We start from the raw sequence: 18,307 nt of genomic DNA on the forward strand, positions 1-18,307 counted from the left end.
GTACAGAAATATATACCATATTCCCAAATGGTAAGACTAAATAATGAAAAGATAATTGTTCTCCCATATTAATTTTACATTTTAGATAATCCCAAACAAATCACAATAACATCATTAGAACAAAATATTTAAAATCTATCTAGAAGCATACACAGAAAGTAATATTCAAAACATCTAAGTAAGAATACATATGTGTATGCAAGATGTCGAGGATGTTAAGAAAGAAGTCTTTTCTGCTATAATAATACATGAAAGTAAGAATATCATCAAGAGACTGTCCTTTGGGGCAAAATATAAATAAAGCTCAACGGAAGAATGAGAAAGTTCAGATAAAAATCTTAATAATAAAAAAACTTTTAAACCTATGATTAAAATTGTATTTATATAATCTGATAAATGTATTCTATTATGATATAATTTACAGTGATATGAACAGATATCAAGTTGATCTCAAGAGCTGAAAATATTATCATTTAGAAAGCTGATACTGTTTTTACTGCTCTTTATCTGATTTAGAAGCAATCTTTTATCAATGAAAATGCAATCAACCAATAGGACAGATACCCCAAGCACTGTAATCTCAACTCAAAAGCACCAAAAAAAATTAATAATATTCTTAATTCAAAACAAGCTCAATTGTTTTGGAGAAAATTATTTTAATCTATAATATACACTAAAATAACATTCATAATCAATTTTGATATTAAGGTTATACATGAGGTATTAATTCTTTTATATGAAGACATAACTTGTATGTTCTATAGAAATTAGTAGGTATAATAACCCATAAAAGAAAGGATACCTATATTTATAAATTAAAGCAAAACGAAAAAAGCTGGTGCTTGTTTTATGTATACATTTGAAAATCTGAAATATTTATAAAATATTAACTATCCAGATGAACCTCAAAAATAGAAAATCCTATTTTCTGAAAAAAACAAAAACAAACAAAAAAAACCACTTTGCTAAAGTATCATTCTGAATTTCCAGTATTTTTGAAAATTAACATTCCCTTACAGAGACCCTACACGTGTTTTGCAGACTGTTAAATGCAATTAACATATACTTGCCTTGGTATAGTAGATAATTAGAAGAAAGGAAATATTTGCAAGACTATTCTTTACTAATACAGAGAAATAATTTTCTTACACTGTCATGTGCCTTTGTATTTACTATTTGATGTATATGTGTATTCATACACACAAACACACATACACAGGCATATGGTTACCTCCATTGAGATCCGTCTATGTATACGATTTCTAAGACAAACGCCCGTAGGTGACTGTACTTCATCAGATGATGTTCCAGAAGCTTGGTCACTCTCACCATCTGATCCCATTTTTAGATTTTCATGAACAATATCTGTATCACAAAATGAAACATCATTTATCTTCAAAGAGAGGCATTATACCTTACTGTATCACATAATTTATTATCACTACAAATAAGATATAAGACAGCCAACACATAAAATCATAACAAAGATTTTTACATTCTGGTTGCTCTGTGTAGGTAATAGATCCAAATGTAACTCAGATGTCTTGAAACACTAGTTAGAAATCTTTCACACTCTGATTATGAAAAACTATGCAAACAATTAACATCCAAGTTATTATCAAGAGCTGAATAATAAAATTACAGACTGGAAATACCACAAGGATTATTTAGTCAGTTCTCTCATTTTCCAGATCCTGGATCTAAGACTTGGAAACGTTAAATTATTTTTCAAAGGTTACACAGCCTAGAGGCAGAGCTAAAATAGAAACCTGGTCTTCTGCCTTTTATTTAGCTTAGTATTTTTTCTGTAAAATAATGTGCCACTGGGTCTACAGCCAAATGATCTACTTCTTTGAATATGCTTTTAAAAAAAAAAGTTTCAAAGCCACTAATGCAGCTTCCCCTCTCCACAGTGTTAAAAATTTTAAAAAATCTTAAAAATTCAAAAATTATTTTCTAAATATCTATTTAATTACAGAAATAAGTTTGTGACCCCCAAAAATCTGTTTGGAGGAAAAAAATACATTTAAATTACAATACAAAGTGGCATTATTCTTTTATTATTTTTATTATTATTAAAGATAAAAGTTAAACAGGAGTAGAGAGGAGGAAGATTAATTCCATCTGGTAATATTAAAAACAAACTTATATACTTGTATATACCTGCTCCATATTTGTATTTGTCAATCATCCTGTAATTCATCTAGCAAGAGTTGCACACCAGAAACAAATGCTAGATATCAAACACATCTCTCACCACAGTTCTCTTTATACAATTATTCATCCTCCAAAAAGTATCATATTGTTTCACGCTAGAGTGCTTTGACACAACACTTTCCCCTCCTCTTTTATCCATAAGAGATGCCTTTCCCCAATTTACCAATTTGGTGAACTCATACATATTTTTCAAAACCATGTTTATTTGTCATCATTCAGTGAAATCCTTTCTACTCTCAGACACAGATGACTATTGTGTCCACACTTACCACATCCACTGCACTGAAGTGCATTTTTTGGTTTCAGATGATTTTCTACCAAGTTATGAGATCCTTGGAGGCAAGATTTAGCTTATTCACTTTTCACTTTTATATTCCCCAAAATGAAAAAAGGTTTTAGAAGGTGATCAATAAATAATACAATAATGAATATTAACTAAAAATCAAAGAATGCTCTAGATAACTGTACTTCTTTCAACGAAATGTTGTATGAAATACCAGTATGTAAAACAAAACAGTATTTTATAGTTACAAATATGTATTTTTAATGAATATATGCTTTATGAAAATGAGAACTGTTTAACAGAAAACTGAACTCAAGGATCTTATCAAATCAGTCTTAAAATTCCCATATTTTTGTTTTTTGTCTTCATAACCATTATTTTTTTTTTTTTAGAGAGAGAGAGAGTGCATGTGCATGAGTGGGGGGGGGGGGGCGGGTAGGGCGGGCAGAGGGAGAGATAGAATCTTAGGCCAATTCCACACCCAGTGCAGAGCCCAACAGAGGGCTCGATCTCGCAATCCTGAGATCATCACCTGAGCTGAAATCAAGTGAGATGTTGACCCAACTGAGCCACCCAGGCTCTCCTTAATAACCCATTATTGAGAAAATTCTTACACAGATAAGCAGTTGCAAATATGATAGTTTATAATAGACTGATATGTAATTTAAGAATATATTCCAATTACATAAAGATCTCTGGAGAAATTTTACGTGAAGATTTGAACAAAAAATTAACTTGGCAATAAAATGTAATGGTAACTGATTCCTAATTGGATGGTATACAACACATATGAGTCCAAGTATTCTTTTCTGTCACACTTTTAAAATGTTAAAGATAATTTAACCATGCCTTCTATTTCTGGGAGAATCTGAAATCTTCCTTCCTCAAGGAAATGTTGAGTAAAATGTAATAATATTTTTAAATGGATAGCTGAGTTTGCAAGAATTTGTGCAAAATACCAAGGAAGAAAAGACAAAGAGAACTGAGAGTCAAAAGCTGTTATGCATAGACTGACTCTGTTATTCTCTCAGGGAGGGGTCGTAGTTCTTGGTAAGAAGGTGTCCAGGTTTAGCTGCCATACTGGGATAAAAGGGGAAGTGTCAGACGTCCAAGGTGCAAGTGCGAATTTCCTAAAGAAAGGCATGAGACTCTCAAAGTACTAAAAGGGCAGACTTAAATCTGTTCTACTGCAAAAGGACTACAAAGGAGCATATGAACCTCAGACTATGAATAAATACTTGACTACCACCTGACTCAACCAAGAAATTGTTCATGTCATTAACGAACAAGTATAGTTCCAACATGAGTATCAGTATTTTCATTTCCATTAATAAAAGAAAAGTGAAACAATGAAGGCTTATGTCAAAATTTCACTCATTTGTCATGGTGTGAGCAACTTCTTCGCTGAATCAGGTAATAGTTTTTGACAACTGTAAAAGCTACAGATACAACAAACACTTTCAATATTACTTTCTTAAATTCAGAACCAAAATCAGCAAATATGACCTATTTTTATATAGCTCCTAAGCTAAAAGTATTTTCTGTATCATTAAAGAGTTATTTTAAAAAGAAGAATATGCAACAGAGACCATATGTGGCCCACAAAACCTGAAAAATTTTACAATCTGGACCTTTGCAGAAAAGTATGCCAATCTAGACAACATAACAAGAAATCAAGTCCTGATCTGAAGTATTATCCAATTTCTGTAAGGTAAACACTCCCTTCATGGCCAACCTCAAGCTACAACATGACAACCACTGAGTATGGAGTCGGGAAGAAATGTATAAACCATTACATAAAATTTTGACTATTACAGATACAACAGAAATAACCCCAAAAGTAGAGGTATTAGTAAAGTGTAGTATAATAATTTGGAAATAGTGACTTTTAAGGATTCACTACTTTTGTTTTTAATTAGTTTACTTAATTACAGGTTTTTAACATTTAAATTTTAATAATGGCTATATTTAACAACCAGCTTGCAAAATTCTTGAAAATTTAACAATCATCCCTCATGAACCACTGTGAGTCAACTCTAGCACACCATTCCATAGGGTTAAACCTATAGGGCTACATACATTTCCCCATAGGTGAAACCCCACTATAAATAAAAGCTCATATTCCCCAAATTAACAAAACACATGAGGAAATAACCTGCCACGGCAATGGAAGCAGATAAAGCAAGGACTAAAATAAAAACCTCAGAAACTTCACTAAATGTCAAGACTATAAAACCATTATTTTAAAATGATTTTAAAAACCACAATGTGGGCGCCTGGGTGGCTCAGTGGGTTAAGCCGCTGCCTTCGGCTCAGGTCATGATCTCAGGGTCCTGGGATCGAGTCCCGCATCGGGCTCTCTGCTCGGCAGGGAGTCTGCTTCCTCCTCTTCTCTCTCTCTGCCTGCCTCTCTGCCTACTTGTGATCTCTCTCTGTCAAATAAATAAATAAAATCTTTAAAAAAAAAAAAAACCACAATGTGTGATAGGGGCGCCTGGGTGGCTCAGTGGGTTAAGCTTCTGCCTTCGGCTCAGGTCATGATCCGAGGGGCCTGGGATCGAGTCCCGCATAGGGCTCTCTGCTCAGCAGGGAGCCTGCTTCTCCTCATCTCTCTCTCTGTCTGTCTCTCTGCCTATTTGTGATCTCTCTCTCTGTCAAATAAATAAATAAAATCTTTTAAAAAAACAAAAAACAAAAAACCACAATGTGATAGTAAGATGCTATCAAAAAAGACCAGAGAGATAAACAGAAACTTGCAGGTATGCATTTTTCCTAAATACTTAGAATGGAATAGTGACTTAAGAATAGCAACTCAGGGGACAATCATGTATATGAATCATTGCACTGGGTTATTGTACGGTGATAATCTGAAGTTACTATGGTATGACACTAAATTAAGCACCATCTTGAGATGCCATTCATCTTCAAATCTGGCATCCATCTCCTAGGGGTTTTGTTTTCTTCCTGATGGACAGGTTTTCAAATATTACTCCTCTGTAGTATCAATACTAGTACCCTTCTATAGCCTTCCATCTTTCTGCTGTCTCTGTTATTTTCAACTTGATCTTTATTTTACAAAAAGAAAAAAAATCAGATAATGAAGGCTGGATGACTTCCATACAACCATAACAATAGCGGCGTGCCTGGGTGACTCAGACGTTTAAGCGTCTCCCTTCAGCTCAGGTCATGATCCCAGGGTTCTGGGATCAAGCTCTGCACTGGGTTCCCTGCCCAGCAGGAAGCCTGCTTCTCCCTCTCCACTCCCCCCTGCTTGTGTTCCTTCTCTCACTGTGTCTCTGTCAAATAAACAAAAAAAATCTTTAAATAACAACAACAACAATAAAAAAAAACAAAAACAATAGCTACGTTCACTACATGACCTACAGTCAGAAAGTTTTAAAAAAAAAGACCATTAAATTACCTAATCTGCTTCCATTTCTGGGCATTGCCATGAAGGATCCAAGGCTTCCTCCAATAACGCTATGTGGTCTCCGCAATGGGGGCTTCTTGAAGGACCCTGTGTACTGATGGAGGAAGGAATGCATACTGTGAGAGGTTGGAGGCCTGCCATTCTTCACAATAGGCTCTGTGGTCCACAGTATCCAAAATCATTCCATTAACAGCCCAAGATCCAGGATCACATGAGAAGGATTGAGAAAGCAAAACAGAAAACAAAAGGTTTATGAGATCAGTAACATTTAATAATTCTTTGGCTATCTATACAAAGAACCAGAATTAAAATAATTTCCATGGAAAAATACTCAGAAAAAATGCTTTAATATTTGAAATTGGTTTAATCACTTAAGTATCCACTTCTTTTATAACCAAAATTGGTTAGCATTCACAAAACACAGTCCATAGATTTTATCCATTTGCTTATTTTAATATATCCCAAGCTTGTTTCCAAACTACCCCCACATTTACTAACTGCTTCATATACGCCTTATAATTAGGCATGCTATAGAATATAAAGACACAGTCCTGATCTAAAGGCATTTATATCCTTCCCTTCTAGACATTCAAAAGATATGTCAGTTAATAGATAAACACAGAAGTACTTAAGCACATATCAATATAGAGGTTCTGAAATTTATTACCCAAAATGTGGGACTTTTAATATAAAGTTTTTTTAAAGAAATCACAGACTTATAAACAAGCAGAAACATTTACAAAATATATAATACTTAAAAGTTATTTAATTATAAATGGGAGAAATCCTGTTTTATAATGCTTATGAGGAATTTCACGATTGCTATCCACCTCTAAAGAAGAGCTCTAATATAGGTTAAAGACATGATGAAGTCTTCTATGACAAATAATTAGCCTTTTGTATTATAATTGTGTTTTACTGGTAGTAGCTAAGGAATTTTAAAAGGAACTAAACTCTTCTAAAAAAGAGCCAGCTCTTCTTCTGGAGCTGACCATCAGAAGATGTGGGTATTTCTCCTACCTGTAAAGCTTTATCAGACACCAAGAACAAGAAGATGAAGTGGCCTGCACCTCTACTGATAATGGCTGCATAAAAGAAGATGGGAAGAAGAGGATGGGGCCAAAGTGTCCTCAGGGCTCCGACAGAGCCCGGATTATCTAATTTGTGTAGAATACCAGACTGGAAAAAAGAAAAGTACTTAACTCATAATAGAGAACATCTGTCCAAAGCATCCCATGGCTTATACATTCCTTGGCAGTTGCTGCCTGATCAAGGATGTGGGGGATCTTAACTTAAGCTTAGTAAAATAACCAATGATTTAATAATGAATGGGGAAGGGGCATCTGAAACAAATGCAAAAATTGAATATTCAGTGTAAGATACAAGCTAGAATATGTAAGAAAAAATTTTCTCTTTCTAGGTTATAGTATTTCATATCCAGAATCATAATAACATACAGAAATAATCTGTTTATAGACATATTTTAGTTGCTCTATAAAGTTATCCTGGGGATTAGAGCTTTACAGTCTTAAGGAATACAGGAGGAAAAAAAGGAGAGCATAAAAACATTCAATTATTAAGAGGACATTTATTTGTTGTATGCCTACCATTCCAAGTCCTGGGCATTAACAAGTGAACAAAACAAGCAAGCTACTACTCTCTAAGATTATAAGATATTATGGAGGGGAAACAAATAAGAAACTAATGAATAATAAAAACATCAGATATGATAGGTAATATACAAAAGAGGTGATAAAAAATAAAGGTGCAGCTATTTAACACTTGGATACTGAGTAAAGTTCTCTCTGTAGAAGTATTTTTAACAGAGATTGAAATGCAAGAAAGAGCATATCTTCTTGGGAAGATAGGTGATGGTGATGGTGAGTTAAAAGATATTCCAGAAGATAAAGCTACTGCAAAAGTCGGCATATGGCAGGAGTTTGACTTGCTAGATCCTCAAACTTAAGCATGTTTCAGTATCACCCTCAGAGACTTGTTAAAATACAAGACTGCTGGGCTCTACCCCCAGACCTCCTGACTCAGTATATCTGACAGAGAATCCAAAAATGTGCATCTCTAACAAATTCTCAGGTGACACTGATGTTGCTGGTCCAGGGATCAAACTCTGAAAACACTGTTAGAGGAACACAGAAAAGGCAAGTGTAGCTGTACTACATATATTTAGTGAGGTCAAAGAGATAAGCATGTTTGTATGTAACCATAAAAGTTCAAATTTTATTCTGAAATTGGAATCAGTTATGGTAGCTTTGAAACAGGCAGTAACATGATCCCATTCACGTTTTAAAAACATCATTCTGAGAGGTCAGAGATGGTGGGAGGTAGAGGTGGTATAACCATAAAGAGGTAGCATGAAAGAGATCTCTTTCTGATAATGGAATACTTCCTTCTCCTGACTGCAGTGATGGTTATACAAATCTACACTTGATAAAATGACAAAAACTATACTCACATTTATTCCAGTATTAATTTCATGGGTTTGATAATGGTCTACAGTTAAGAAAAATGTAACTAAGGGAGGAACTGAGAGAAGGGCACAAGGAACCTCTTGGTACCACATTTGCAACTTACTTTGTTAAAAGTAAGTTGTTTAAACTTTTAAATTTTTAAAATATAAAAATTTTTAAAATCACTCTTGCTGCTGTTGGAGAATAGATGAGAGGGAATCAACAGAGGGGAAATGGAAGGAAGAGACTATTATAGTCTGGCCTGGCCTAGAATGGAGAGAAGTAGGCAAATTTAGGATATATTATAAAGATAGAACCAAATGGCTAGCAGAGATATGGCTGCAAAATTACTTTCATACATATTCTCCCATCCAGCTTTTAGTGAGGACCTATATTAAAAAACATCTATCTGAAGAAAAATTTTAAAGCTGCAATAGCTGGAAACACGTTATCAAGCATATAAATGACTATCATTAATAGTTTTTTAAAAATATTTACGTAGTAAATACAAAGGAAAGTAGAATGGCAGAAAAGGAGAGAAGGGGGAAACAAAACAGTGAAGGAGAGAGAAAAATCAAGGATAATTCTGATTTTTTAATTTTAAGTGGTTTAGGTTAAATGAAGGAAGTTGGAAAAGAAGCCGATTTGGGGGGAAGGAAATCAAGAATTCTGGTTTGGTAGTATTAAGTTTGACTCTTATTAAACACCTATGTGGAGAAGTCAACTAATATCTGGATATGAATCTAGAGATCCAGACAAAAGTCCGGACTAGAAGTATAGATTTAAAGTAGTCAGTATACACATATTATCAGAAATCATAGGACTGAACAACGTCAGCCCAAGGAGAGTGTACAGAAAGGAGAAGGGGTCCATGAATCATAAAATATCCCAACATTTCAAGAGTATGACAGCAATGAACTGGGCAATTCATGAAGATAATATGTTGCATTTTAAAAAATAGAAATTTTTAAGACATCAGGCTAAGTGAAAGAAGTCAGACACAAAAAGACAAATATTGTATGATTCCACTTATATGAGGTACCTTGAACAGGCAAATTCACAGAGACAAAAAGTAGAATGTTGTTACCAGGGACTGAGGGAAGGAGAGAACAGAGCTATTATTTAATGGGTATAGAGTTTCAGTTTGGAATGATGAAAAAGTTCTGGGGATAGATGGTGGAGATACCCACATTGCATAACAACGTGAATGTACTTAATGCCACTAAAACCAGAAACTTCGAAATGGTTAAAATAGTAAATTACACATTATGTATAATTTAACATAATTTTTTAAAGTAATGGAAATTTATATGAAAAACAGCAGATCTTTCTTATTCTACAAAGTAGTTAGTTCAAAGTAAGACTTCCCAATGATTTTTTAACATCATAACATGTCAATCACTATGGTTTTATGCATCTTATTCATTTGGATCTTCTGATTATGTGAACTACTCTGAGCAGGAACATACAATTTAGTAGCCCATCCTGTACTCTTCGTCATTCCCTACTCCTAATCCTGCTCTTACAAACACTATTAATATCAGATCCTAATCAGACCCTATACACATCCATAGTCTGTGCTTTCAACCTCATCCTTTCATGGACCTCTGCTATTTGTAGCAGTTAGGTACTACTGAGAATTTATATGTCATCCACTATTGTAAAAAAACTGTCACTGCTATCATGCATCAGATCAGAAGAAAGGAAACAACCTGGGAATACAACAAAGCTTCATAATATCCATCAATTAGGCTTGTTGACTCTAAACATCGTAATAAATTGACCCAGTGCACAGACTGAGTAATAAAGAAAAGAAACTGGACTATCTGGAAAACTACATTTAAAGCTTTGTTTGCCTTTTAAGGTTTCTTCAGATTCTAAATAATCATGAGAAGCAACATTCTGTTAAGTTTTTTTATACTTCCTAATAACATTAAGATGCAGTTTTCTTAGTTGAAGAAATTCAGTTGTCAAAAAAAGTAATTTTTGTTGTAGCTGCAGTTGAAAGCCCCAAATAGTATATATAAAATAAAACTTTTTTTTAGTGTAACTATGATTTATTTCCCATCTCATATTTAAATTGTCACCTATTCCCCTCATCAAATTCAGTAATTTTAATATATCTTCTCATCAGAGTAAGGTTAACTACTTAGACAAGATCCTGAAATATCTTAACTTTCTATGGTATGTCTAAAATACTATTAAGACATTCATTGGCGTGGCTGGGTGGCTCAGGTTAGGCATCCCACTCTTGATTTTTAGTTCAGGTCACGATCTCAGGGCAATGAGACTGAACCCCATAGATTCTCTCTTCCTCTCCTTCTGCCACTCCCCACACCTTCTCTTAAAAACAAACAAACAAAAAACAAAACAAAAAAACCCCAAAGGGCTTAATAAAAATAACAAGAATTCAAAGGGGGTTTGAAGGAGAATTAAGGATTTTGCTCCTGGTACAAAAAGTAAGACATAAAACTGTCTTTTGAGTTTTGACCCAAATGCAAGATGTGGCTCCCTCCTACATGTAAGTTATATCCAAATTATTATTATTAAATTTTCTACTGAACTCATCATCTATTTCTCCTCTCCCCTATTACAACTAGCCAGACAGACTTGAGTGAATAATGATCCTCTGAGAAAAGAGATAAACTGAGGCTTGAGTAAGATAACTTACTTACTCAGTCAGTCATACAACTAATGAGGGTGTAAGTGTATTAGTGTATCCCAAATTCTAATCCATGCCTTCTAACTTAAAGTCTAGAGCCCTTTACATTGTATCTTTCCCTCTCTCACAACAAAGACATCTACATTCAACAGAAATGGGTAGGGGTATTCATTCATGTTTTCACCCACAGCCACAAATTTCTAACAGAAGAATTTCAGGTACAGGCAAGAAAGGCTTGCCAGAGAATGAGTACTTCATGACATACTGGCAGTCATTCCTGTAACTCTTTCCTTGTTATTAGTAGGACATCCCTAGGGTTATTTCAGTTTTGAATATAAATTTCATCAGGATTTTACATTTTAATCCACTCAATCAAAGAAGCTCTTTTCATTTTATATCAACATCTGTGTACTACTACAGAACTGCCAAACATGTGAAATGTTGTATGTCGATCTACTATTAAGTGTGCTAAATATTATGGATAGACCCTGCAGTAAATATAAAATAAAGAGAGTAAGATTCACTCACGTCATGAACCTTGTCTTCTATGGTCCATATGCATATACAATGTTAGAAAGCTACAATGAAGCCTCAAACAGGAATTTCACAAACTTACACTTTTAAGCTGTATTAACTTAGGTTAACTTAAAAATAGTTATTTAACAACCAGGATAATATTATAGAAATTATTCATTTAAGAGGCAATAAAAAACAGAAAGATAAACAGGATAGGAGAATCCATAAGGGTTAGAGACTAGGTATAGTAACACTCCTGGAGTAAAAATGAAACACTCCAATAAGTAAGTAAGCAAAAGTCACAGTCTTCTGTTTCCTAAGTGAACCAAAGAACAAGACAAAGAAACAAACAAAAGAAGCTATTAGGAACTTATCGGAAAAGTAAATTCACATTCAATTTATAAAGTAATTAAAAGGGGGAAGCATCTCTCCTTCCCTCCCCTTCCCAGCCCCCAAATACTTACCATTATCCTTGCTACTGTTTTCTTCAATAGTCATTTGTTCCGCCAATTCAGACAATGATTCATCAATAGTCTGGCTTCCTCGAAGAGTGAGGGATAGCCTTCTCTTAAATTTTTTCATCCTATCAACTGAATGTGACTTGAAATATCCTAAAAGAACAGAACAGAATGAAAACAAAATTAAAGCTCTTAAATATTTTAAAGCTTAAGAAAAATGTCATTCTGAGTTTACTGAGAATCTCCCAACCAGGAATATAAAAAGAAATTCTCATGCCCACCAATCACCACAAAATCCAACCCCGTCAAGATCTAGTCACTTTGATTAATGCTATATTTATGCCATATCACCAGTAGAGCAGGGGATTTTACAAAACTAAATTAAAATGCAGGTTTTCAGCATCACAACTGAATTTAGAAGGATTAGAAATTTTCCTAAAATGTGTTTTTAAAAAACTAATATAGTTAAAATATCAGTACTATTTTGATGCATAGGTCCCATCATTATAAATGTCAACCATCACATTGGAAGCAGTGTTATCTTTATATATAAATGGGGGAATAGGAGAAGTGAAAGGGGCTGGAAAGAGAATAAAGAATGATGTTTGACACTTTATTAAATAGCTCCAACAGGAATTTTCTTTTTTTAAGTTCTTATTTAACCAATATATTGCATTTTTGTCCCCCCCTCCCCCTGGAACCTCTCTTCCTGTTATCCTAACAATGCCAAGTTTTAGAAGGAAGAATGAAAGCCAAATTCATAGCTCTAAATGCATACCCAGTACTATCTACACTTTCATAGCACTTAATTCACTTAGTTTTCTTAACTCTGAAGAGAAGACTATAGCAGCTACAATATCCAATTTTCACAAACTAATAACTTCAAAAAAGTTCCCTGGCTGAAGTCAAATGGACAATAAATAATAGAGCTGAGATTTAAAACTAGGATTATCTTTTCCTCTACAATTTAACCTCTCTGGAATTAGGACATAAAATATAGTTGGGGAAAAAAAAAAAAAGCTTCTTTTTTTTTCTTAGTGGTACATACAGCAATGGTATGATTCATAGTAGAGTCTCAAATAAAATCAAACAAGGGATTTACTGCCAAAACAAATTCCTCAGTAATTTACTTGTAACTTCTTTTCTAATTCACTATTTCTTACTTGGGATAAGGAACTTTACCAGATTACAAACATAATATAACCATTAGCCCAACTAAAAGTATGAGCCTTTTAACTCCCCTATACTAAATACATGTTTTACCATCCAGCTCTGGGCATCTACTTTGAATCTCTAAGTATTTTGCTTATTTTCTCACTCTAAGGTCTACAGAAATAGCTAAATATGCTGAACAAGTAAACTCTACATAAGGTATTATATGAATAAGTTTTATTGGCTCTAAGCCTGAGGAGAGGGTACGGAATAGAAATTTTTAAGTGACAATATTATATTTTACCAACTTCTTTTTACATACGTATTAAAAAAATTCATAACAAAAAATTTAAAAAACCACACACACTAAAATAGCAATAGTGTAGTATAACTACACTCTAATAAGGACTCTTTTTATCCTTAAGCACTAACACAACTGCTATTTTTTGGTGAGATACTGAAAAACCCCTCTTTCTTAGAAAAGGACAAATCCATGGTACTGAGTATGATATACTAAGTTATCTTCCAGTTGACTAATCCTCTTTTTAACTGTCTCTAATCAAGTTAAAACTATCTATAGTTACTAGATTTTTCAGTTCTAGAATTTCTATTTGATTCTTTTCTATAGATTCCTGTTCTATAGTTACATTCTCCATCTTGCTATCTATTTTTGTGGATAGATTTTCATACTCTAAAGCTCTTGTCTGTAATGTGTAGTCTGCATAACCTATTTCTAATGTTGACTTATCTCTGTTGGTCTTGTGTATGCCTAGTAATTTTTAATTGAATGTTACACACTGTATGTAATAACTGCATGAAAATATGTATGAAAAAGTCTAGAGGCTCTAGATTATGTTACCTTCTTCCAGAGATTATTCAATTTTTTTCTAACAAGCAGTCAGAGTAGGAGCAGATCACCTTAATCCAACCAAGGACTGAGCTGGCATGAGAATGGGTTTCAAACACCATTAATACTGGTCTACCTCTGATTTGTTCCCACTCTTAGTGTGCCCCCTTCAAAGGATTCCAGCTACAACCCTAGGGCTAGAACAACAAAAACAAAAAACTATTGAAAGCTCCACTCAACTTCCTCAGTTGCTTTTTGTTTATCCCTTCTACAAAGTTCAGCTTTCATTATCTTACCCAAAATAACTTAGTTAGAAAACACCTCAAGAGGGAAACCAGCCTAGAATATATCTCCCTTCCCTCCTGAATCTTAACTCCTTAAGGTGTGACTAACTTCAAAGCATGACAATGCCTTCAAACTCATTTTTTCCCTATATGTCAAATAGTTCTCTGCAGGGTATGTCATATAATACAAGTTGCTCTGTAATAGGCAAAAATGGAAGTGCAGGTGTGGATTAAAAGAGAGAATATATTTGTGACAGCACCATACTGTTCTGATTATTACAGCTTTGTAGTAGATCTTTAAATTTGTAATTGTTTTACCTCCAGCACTGTCCTTCTTTCTCAAGACAGCTATTGCTATTAAGGGTTTTTCGTGGCTCCATACAAATTTTACAATTATTTGTTTTAATTCTATAACAAAATGGTGTTGGTATTTGGATAGGCATTGCACTGAATCTGTAGACTACTCTGGGTAGTATGGATATTTTAACAATAGCAATTCTTCTAATCGATGAGTATAGAATATCTTTCCATTTATGTGTGCTACTGTCAATGTCTTTCATCAATGTCTTACAATTTTCTGAGAACAGGGTTTTCACTTCCTCGGTTAAGTTTAACCCCAGGTATTTTATTCTTTTTGGTGTATAGTATATGACTTACAATAGCCAGGACCTGAAAGCAGCCTAAATGTCCATCAATAGATGAATGGATAAAGAGGATGTGGTGTGGAATATTACATAGCCATAAAAAAGGACACAATCTTTCCATTTGCAAGAACAATGGATAGACTTAGAGGGTATTATGGTAAGTGAAATTAGTCAGAGAAAGATGAATGCTGTTTAACTTCACTTATATGTAGAATCTAAAAAAAAATGCATAAACAAACAAAAAGCAGAATCAGACCTACAACTACAGGGAACAAAAATGGATAGTTACCAGAGGAGTGGGAGCAGTGTGTGCAAAATGGGTGAAGGAAAGATGATGATACAGATTTCTAGTCATAGAATAAGGTTGTATGGTGACAGATGGTAGCTATACTTGTGGTGAGCATAACATATCACAGAGATACTGAATCACTATGTTGTACATGTGAACCTAATATTGTGTGTCAACTATACTCCAATTAAATTTTTAATAAAAAATAAAATAGATAATATATATAATCACCAAGCAAGGTGAATTTATAGGAGACAGTCAGTAAAACATAAGAGTGGATTCCAACTAAGAAAACTGTTACTGTAGGGCTGTCCTACATGCTAGATTCTTTACTTCTCAGTCAGCCCTTACACAGTTCACCTTGTTAATAATTCATGCCATTTGTTTAAAGCACATTAGATATTTAAAATAAACTGAACTATGGACAATCTCATCTACCCTTTTGTCACTGTAAGAATTTATACTAGAAACACTCTCCTTTGTAAGGATCCAGATCACCCTGCGTAGTAAAGAAGTACTCTATAAGCTTGGTGCAGCGTTGGGGGCAAAAAACACAAACTTTGCGCCTTCCAAAGAAAAGACATAACTGTGATTGACTTCCTGAGAAATAACTTCGAACCCTTGGAATACACTGCCTGGTAAGTCTCTTTGTTTGCCTAAGATCTTGGGCCACACCAGGCAATTCATGTTAACAATGTAAATTATGGTAAATGTCTGCTTTTGTTATGCCTGGGGTTTGAGTCACACTATCAGATGGACCTTGGAGGAGAAGAAGGATAAGGGAAGCTGGTGGAGACAGGGTAGCTAAGATAGTCACATGGGTACTTCCATGCCTCTGTGACTCATCCCCAGTGAAAATCCAGGACACTAAGACTTAGGTAAGCTTCCCTGGTAGACAACACCTTGCACATGTTGTCATACAAGGTAGCTGGAAAAAGGAAGCCATTTCCATATAACTCTACTAAGAGAGGATAACTAAAAACTTGCACCTGGTTTCCCTTGGACTCCACCCTACACATGCTTTTCCCTTTGCTGATTTTAATCTATATCTTTTCACTTTAATAAGTCACAATCATGAGTTTTTTCCCTCTGCTTTTGTCTGATTTCTGTATCCTCCTAGCAAATCACCAAGCCTAAGGATGGTCTTAGGAACCCCCAACGCACACTCCTTCAAGAAATCTGTATGCCCAAACAAAAACTCTTAAGAGCTGATAGCTCACCACTACCAAGTTTTCAATTCCAATCTTCTCATAGTGGCATAATCACCGACGTCTATTGAACTATACAGACATCACCACTTTTGAATCTTGCACATCATTTCTAAAAGTTTGTGCCTCTTGTTTCAGATGACAAATAAGGACTAAACAACAAACTACAACAAAAATGGTATTACAGAATTAATTCACATAATATAGTACATCCCATTCTGACCATTTGCGAAGTGGCCAATTCAAACTGACTTATACTATAAATGTAAAATACAAACTAGATTGTTGAAGATGCAGTATTTTAAAAAACAAAAAGTACTCAGGGAAGCCTGCGTGGCTTTGTCGTTTAAGCATTTGCCTCAGGATCCCAAGGTCCTGAGACTTGAGTTCTGCATCAGGTTCTTTGCTCAGTGGAGAGCCTGCTTCTCCTGCTGCCTGCTGCTCCCTCTGCTCGTGCTCGCTCTTTCCCTCTCTGACAAATAAATAAAATCTTTAAAAAAAATTCGTTTCTAAATACTCAGTATTTTAGAAGAACGTAAAAATAACTCATTAATTGTTGTATAGATAACATTAAAAAATCCCAGACATATCTGCTTATGTAAAATGTATTACTAAAATTAACTCTTTTTTAAAAAATATTTTTAAATTAAGTATGGAATCCACATATTTCTATTGGACAATGCTGGTATAGAGCACTTAATTGATCTTGGTAGTTCTAAGTGGGTACAATGTAAAAAAGGAGTCACATAACTTTTAATCTTTTCTTCATAAAATGCATTTGAACAATATATCAAGGTACATTCTATTTTTATAACAGAATATTTTCTATCAAAATAATTCTGGTCTATAAAATAACTTTAAGTATTTTCTATCCTATCAGCAGTAAGAAAGCCATTTCAAGTTCATATTAGCAAGAGAAATAAAGTTTAAATCCTACTACAAAATTTTCAAAAGCCATATCCTCAAATGCAGATCCTTTTTTTAATCAGCCACAGTATAACTGTAACATTTTAATTGAGTCAAAATGATCAGTAAAGACAGAAGTTTAAAGAAGTTAAAGAATTTCACGGTCACAGTCTAGATCCGTATTAAAGAAAAAATACTCCCAAATTCCATAGATTCCTCAACATTTCTAATTACCTTTAAGTAGAATTATACATGTCAACATTTTTCCTCATTAGGTGAGGACAAAAACACATAAAATGCTACAATAAAAACACCCTTTAAGAAGTAACCATTACTGGGACGCCTGGGTGGCTCAGTCGATTGGGTGCCTGCCTTCAGGTCAGGTCATGATCCCAGGGTCCTGGGATCAAGCCCCGAATTGGGCTCCCTGCTCAATGGGGAGTCTGCTTCTCCCTCTGACTGCTCTGCCTGCTGCTCCCCCTACCTATGCTTTCTCTCTGGCAAATAAAAATAAAATCTATTAAAAAAAAAAATTAGGGGCGCCTGGCTGGCTCAGGGAGTTAAGGCCTCTCTGCCTTTTGCTCGGGTCATGATCTCAGGGTCCTGGGATTGAGACCCGTGTCGGGCTCTCTGCTCGGCGGGGAGCCTGCTTCCCCTCTCTCTCGATGCCTGCCTCTCTGCCTACTTGTGATCTCTGTCTGTCAAATGAATAAATAAAACCTTTAAAAAAAAAAAATTAATGAGATGCCTGGGTGGCTCTGTTGGTTAAGCTGCTGCCTTCAGCTCGGTGATGATCCCAGGGTCCTGGGATTGAGTTCCACATCAGGCTCCTTGCTTGGCAGGGAGCCTGCTTCTCTCTCTCCCTTGTCTGCCACTCTGCCTACTTGCGCTCTTGCTCTCTCTCTCTCAAACACACACACACACACAAATAAATAAATAAAATCTT

The 18,307-nt window shown here is 34.7% G+C and overlaps 1 protein-coding gene across 3 annotated transcripts in view; it reads right to left on the bottom strand.

The window, feature by feature from the left end:
• The window catches only part of CDK17 (cyclin dependent kinase 17), a 110,287-nt gene that overhangs the window by 29,136 nt on the left and 62,844 nt on the right, over positions 1-18,307 (bottom strand). For all 3 annotated transcript variants that reach the window (XM_059186578.1, XM_059186576.1, XM_059186575.1), the window contains exons 2-4: positions 12,038-12,184; positions 5,922-6,086; positions 1,232-1,365 (exon numbers count right to left, since the gene is read on the bottom strand). In XM_059186578.1, the coding sequence (XP_059042561.1) occupies positions 1,232-1,365; positions 5,922-6,086; positions 12,038-12,155 (417 nt within the window). In that variant the 5' untranslated portion in view covers positions 12,156-12,184. The remainder of the gene's footprint in view (positions 1-1,231; positions 1,366-5,921; positions 6,087-12,037; positions 12,185-18,307) is intronic.

This window comes from Mustela lutreola, chromosome 8, assembly GCF_030435805.1.
Source record: "Mustela lutreola isolate mMusLut2 chromosome 8, mMusLut2.pri, whole genome shotgun sequence".
In the NCBI taxonomy this organism is placed as follows: domain Eukaryota; kingdom Metazoa; phylum Chordata; class Mammalia; order Carnivora; family Mustelidae; genus Mustela; species Mustela lutreola.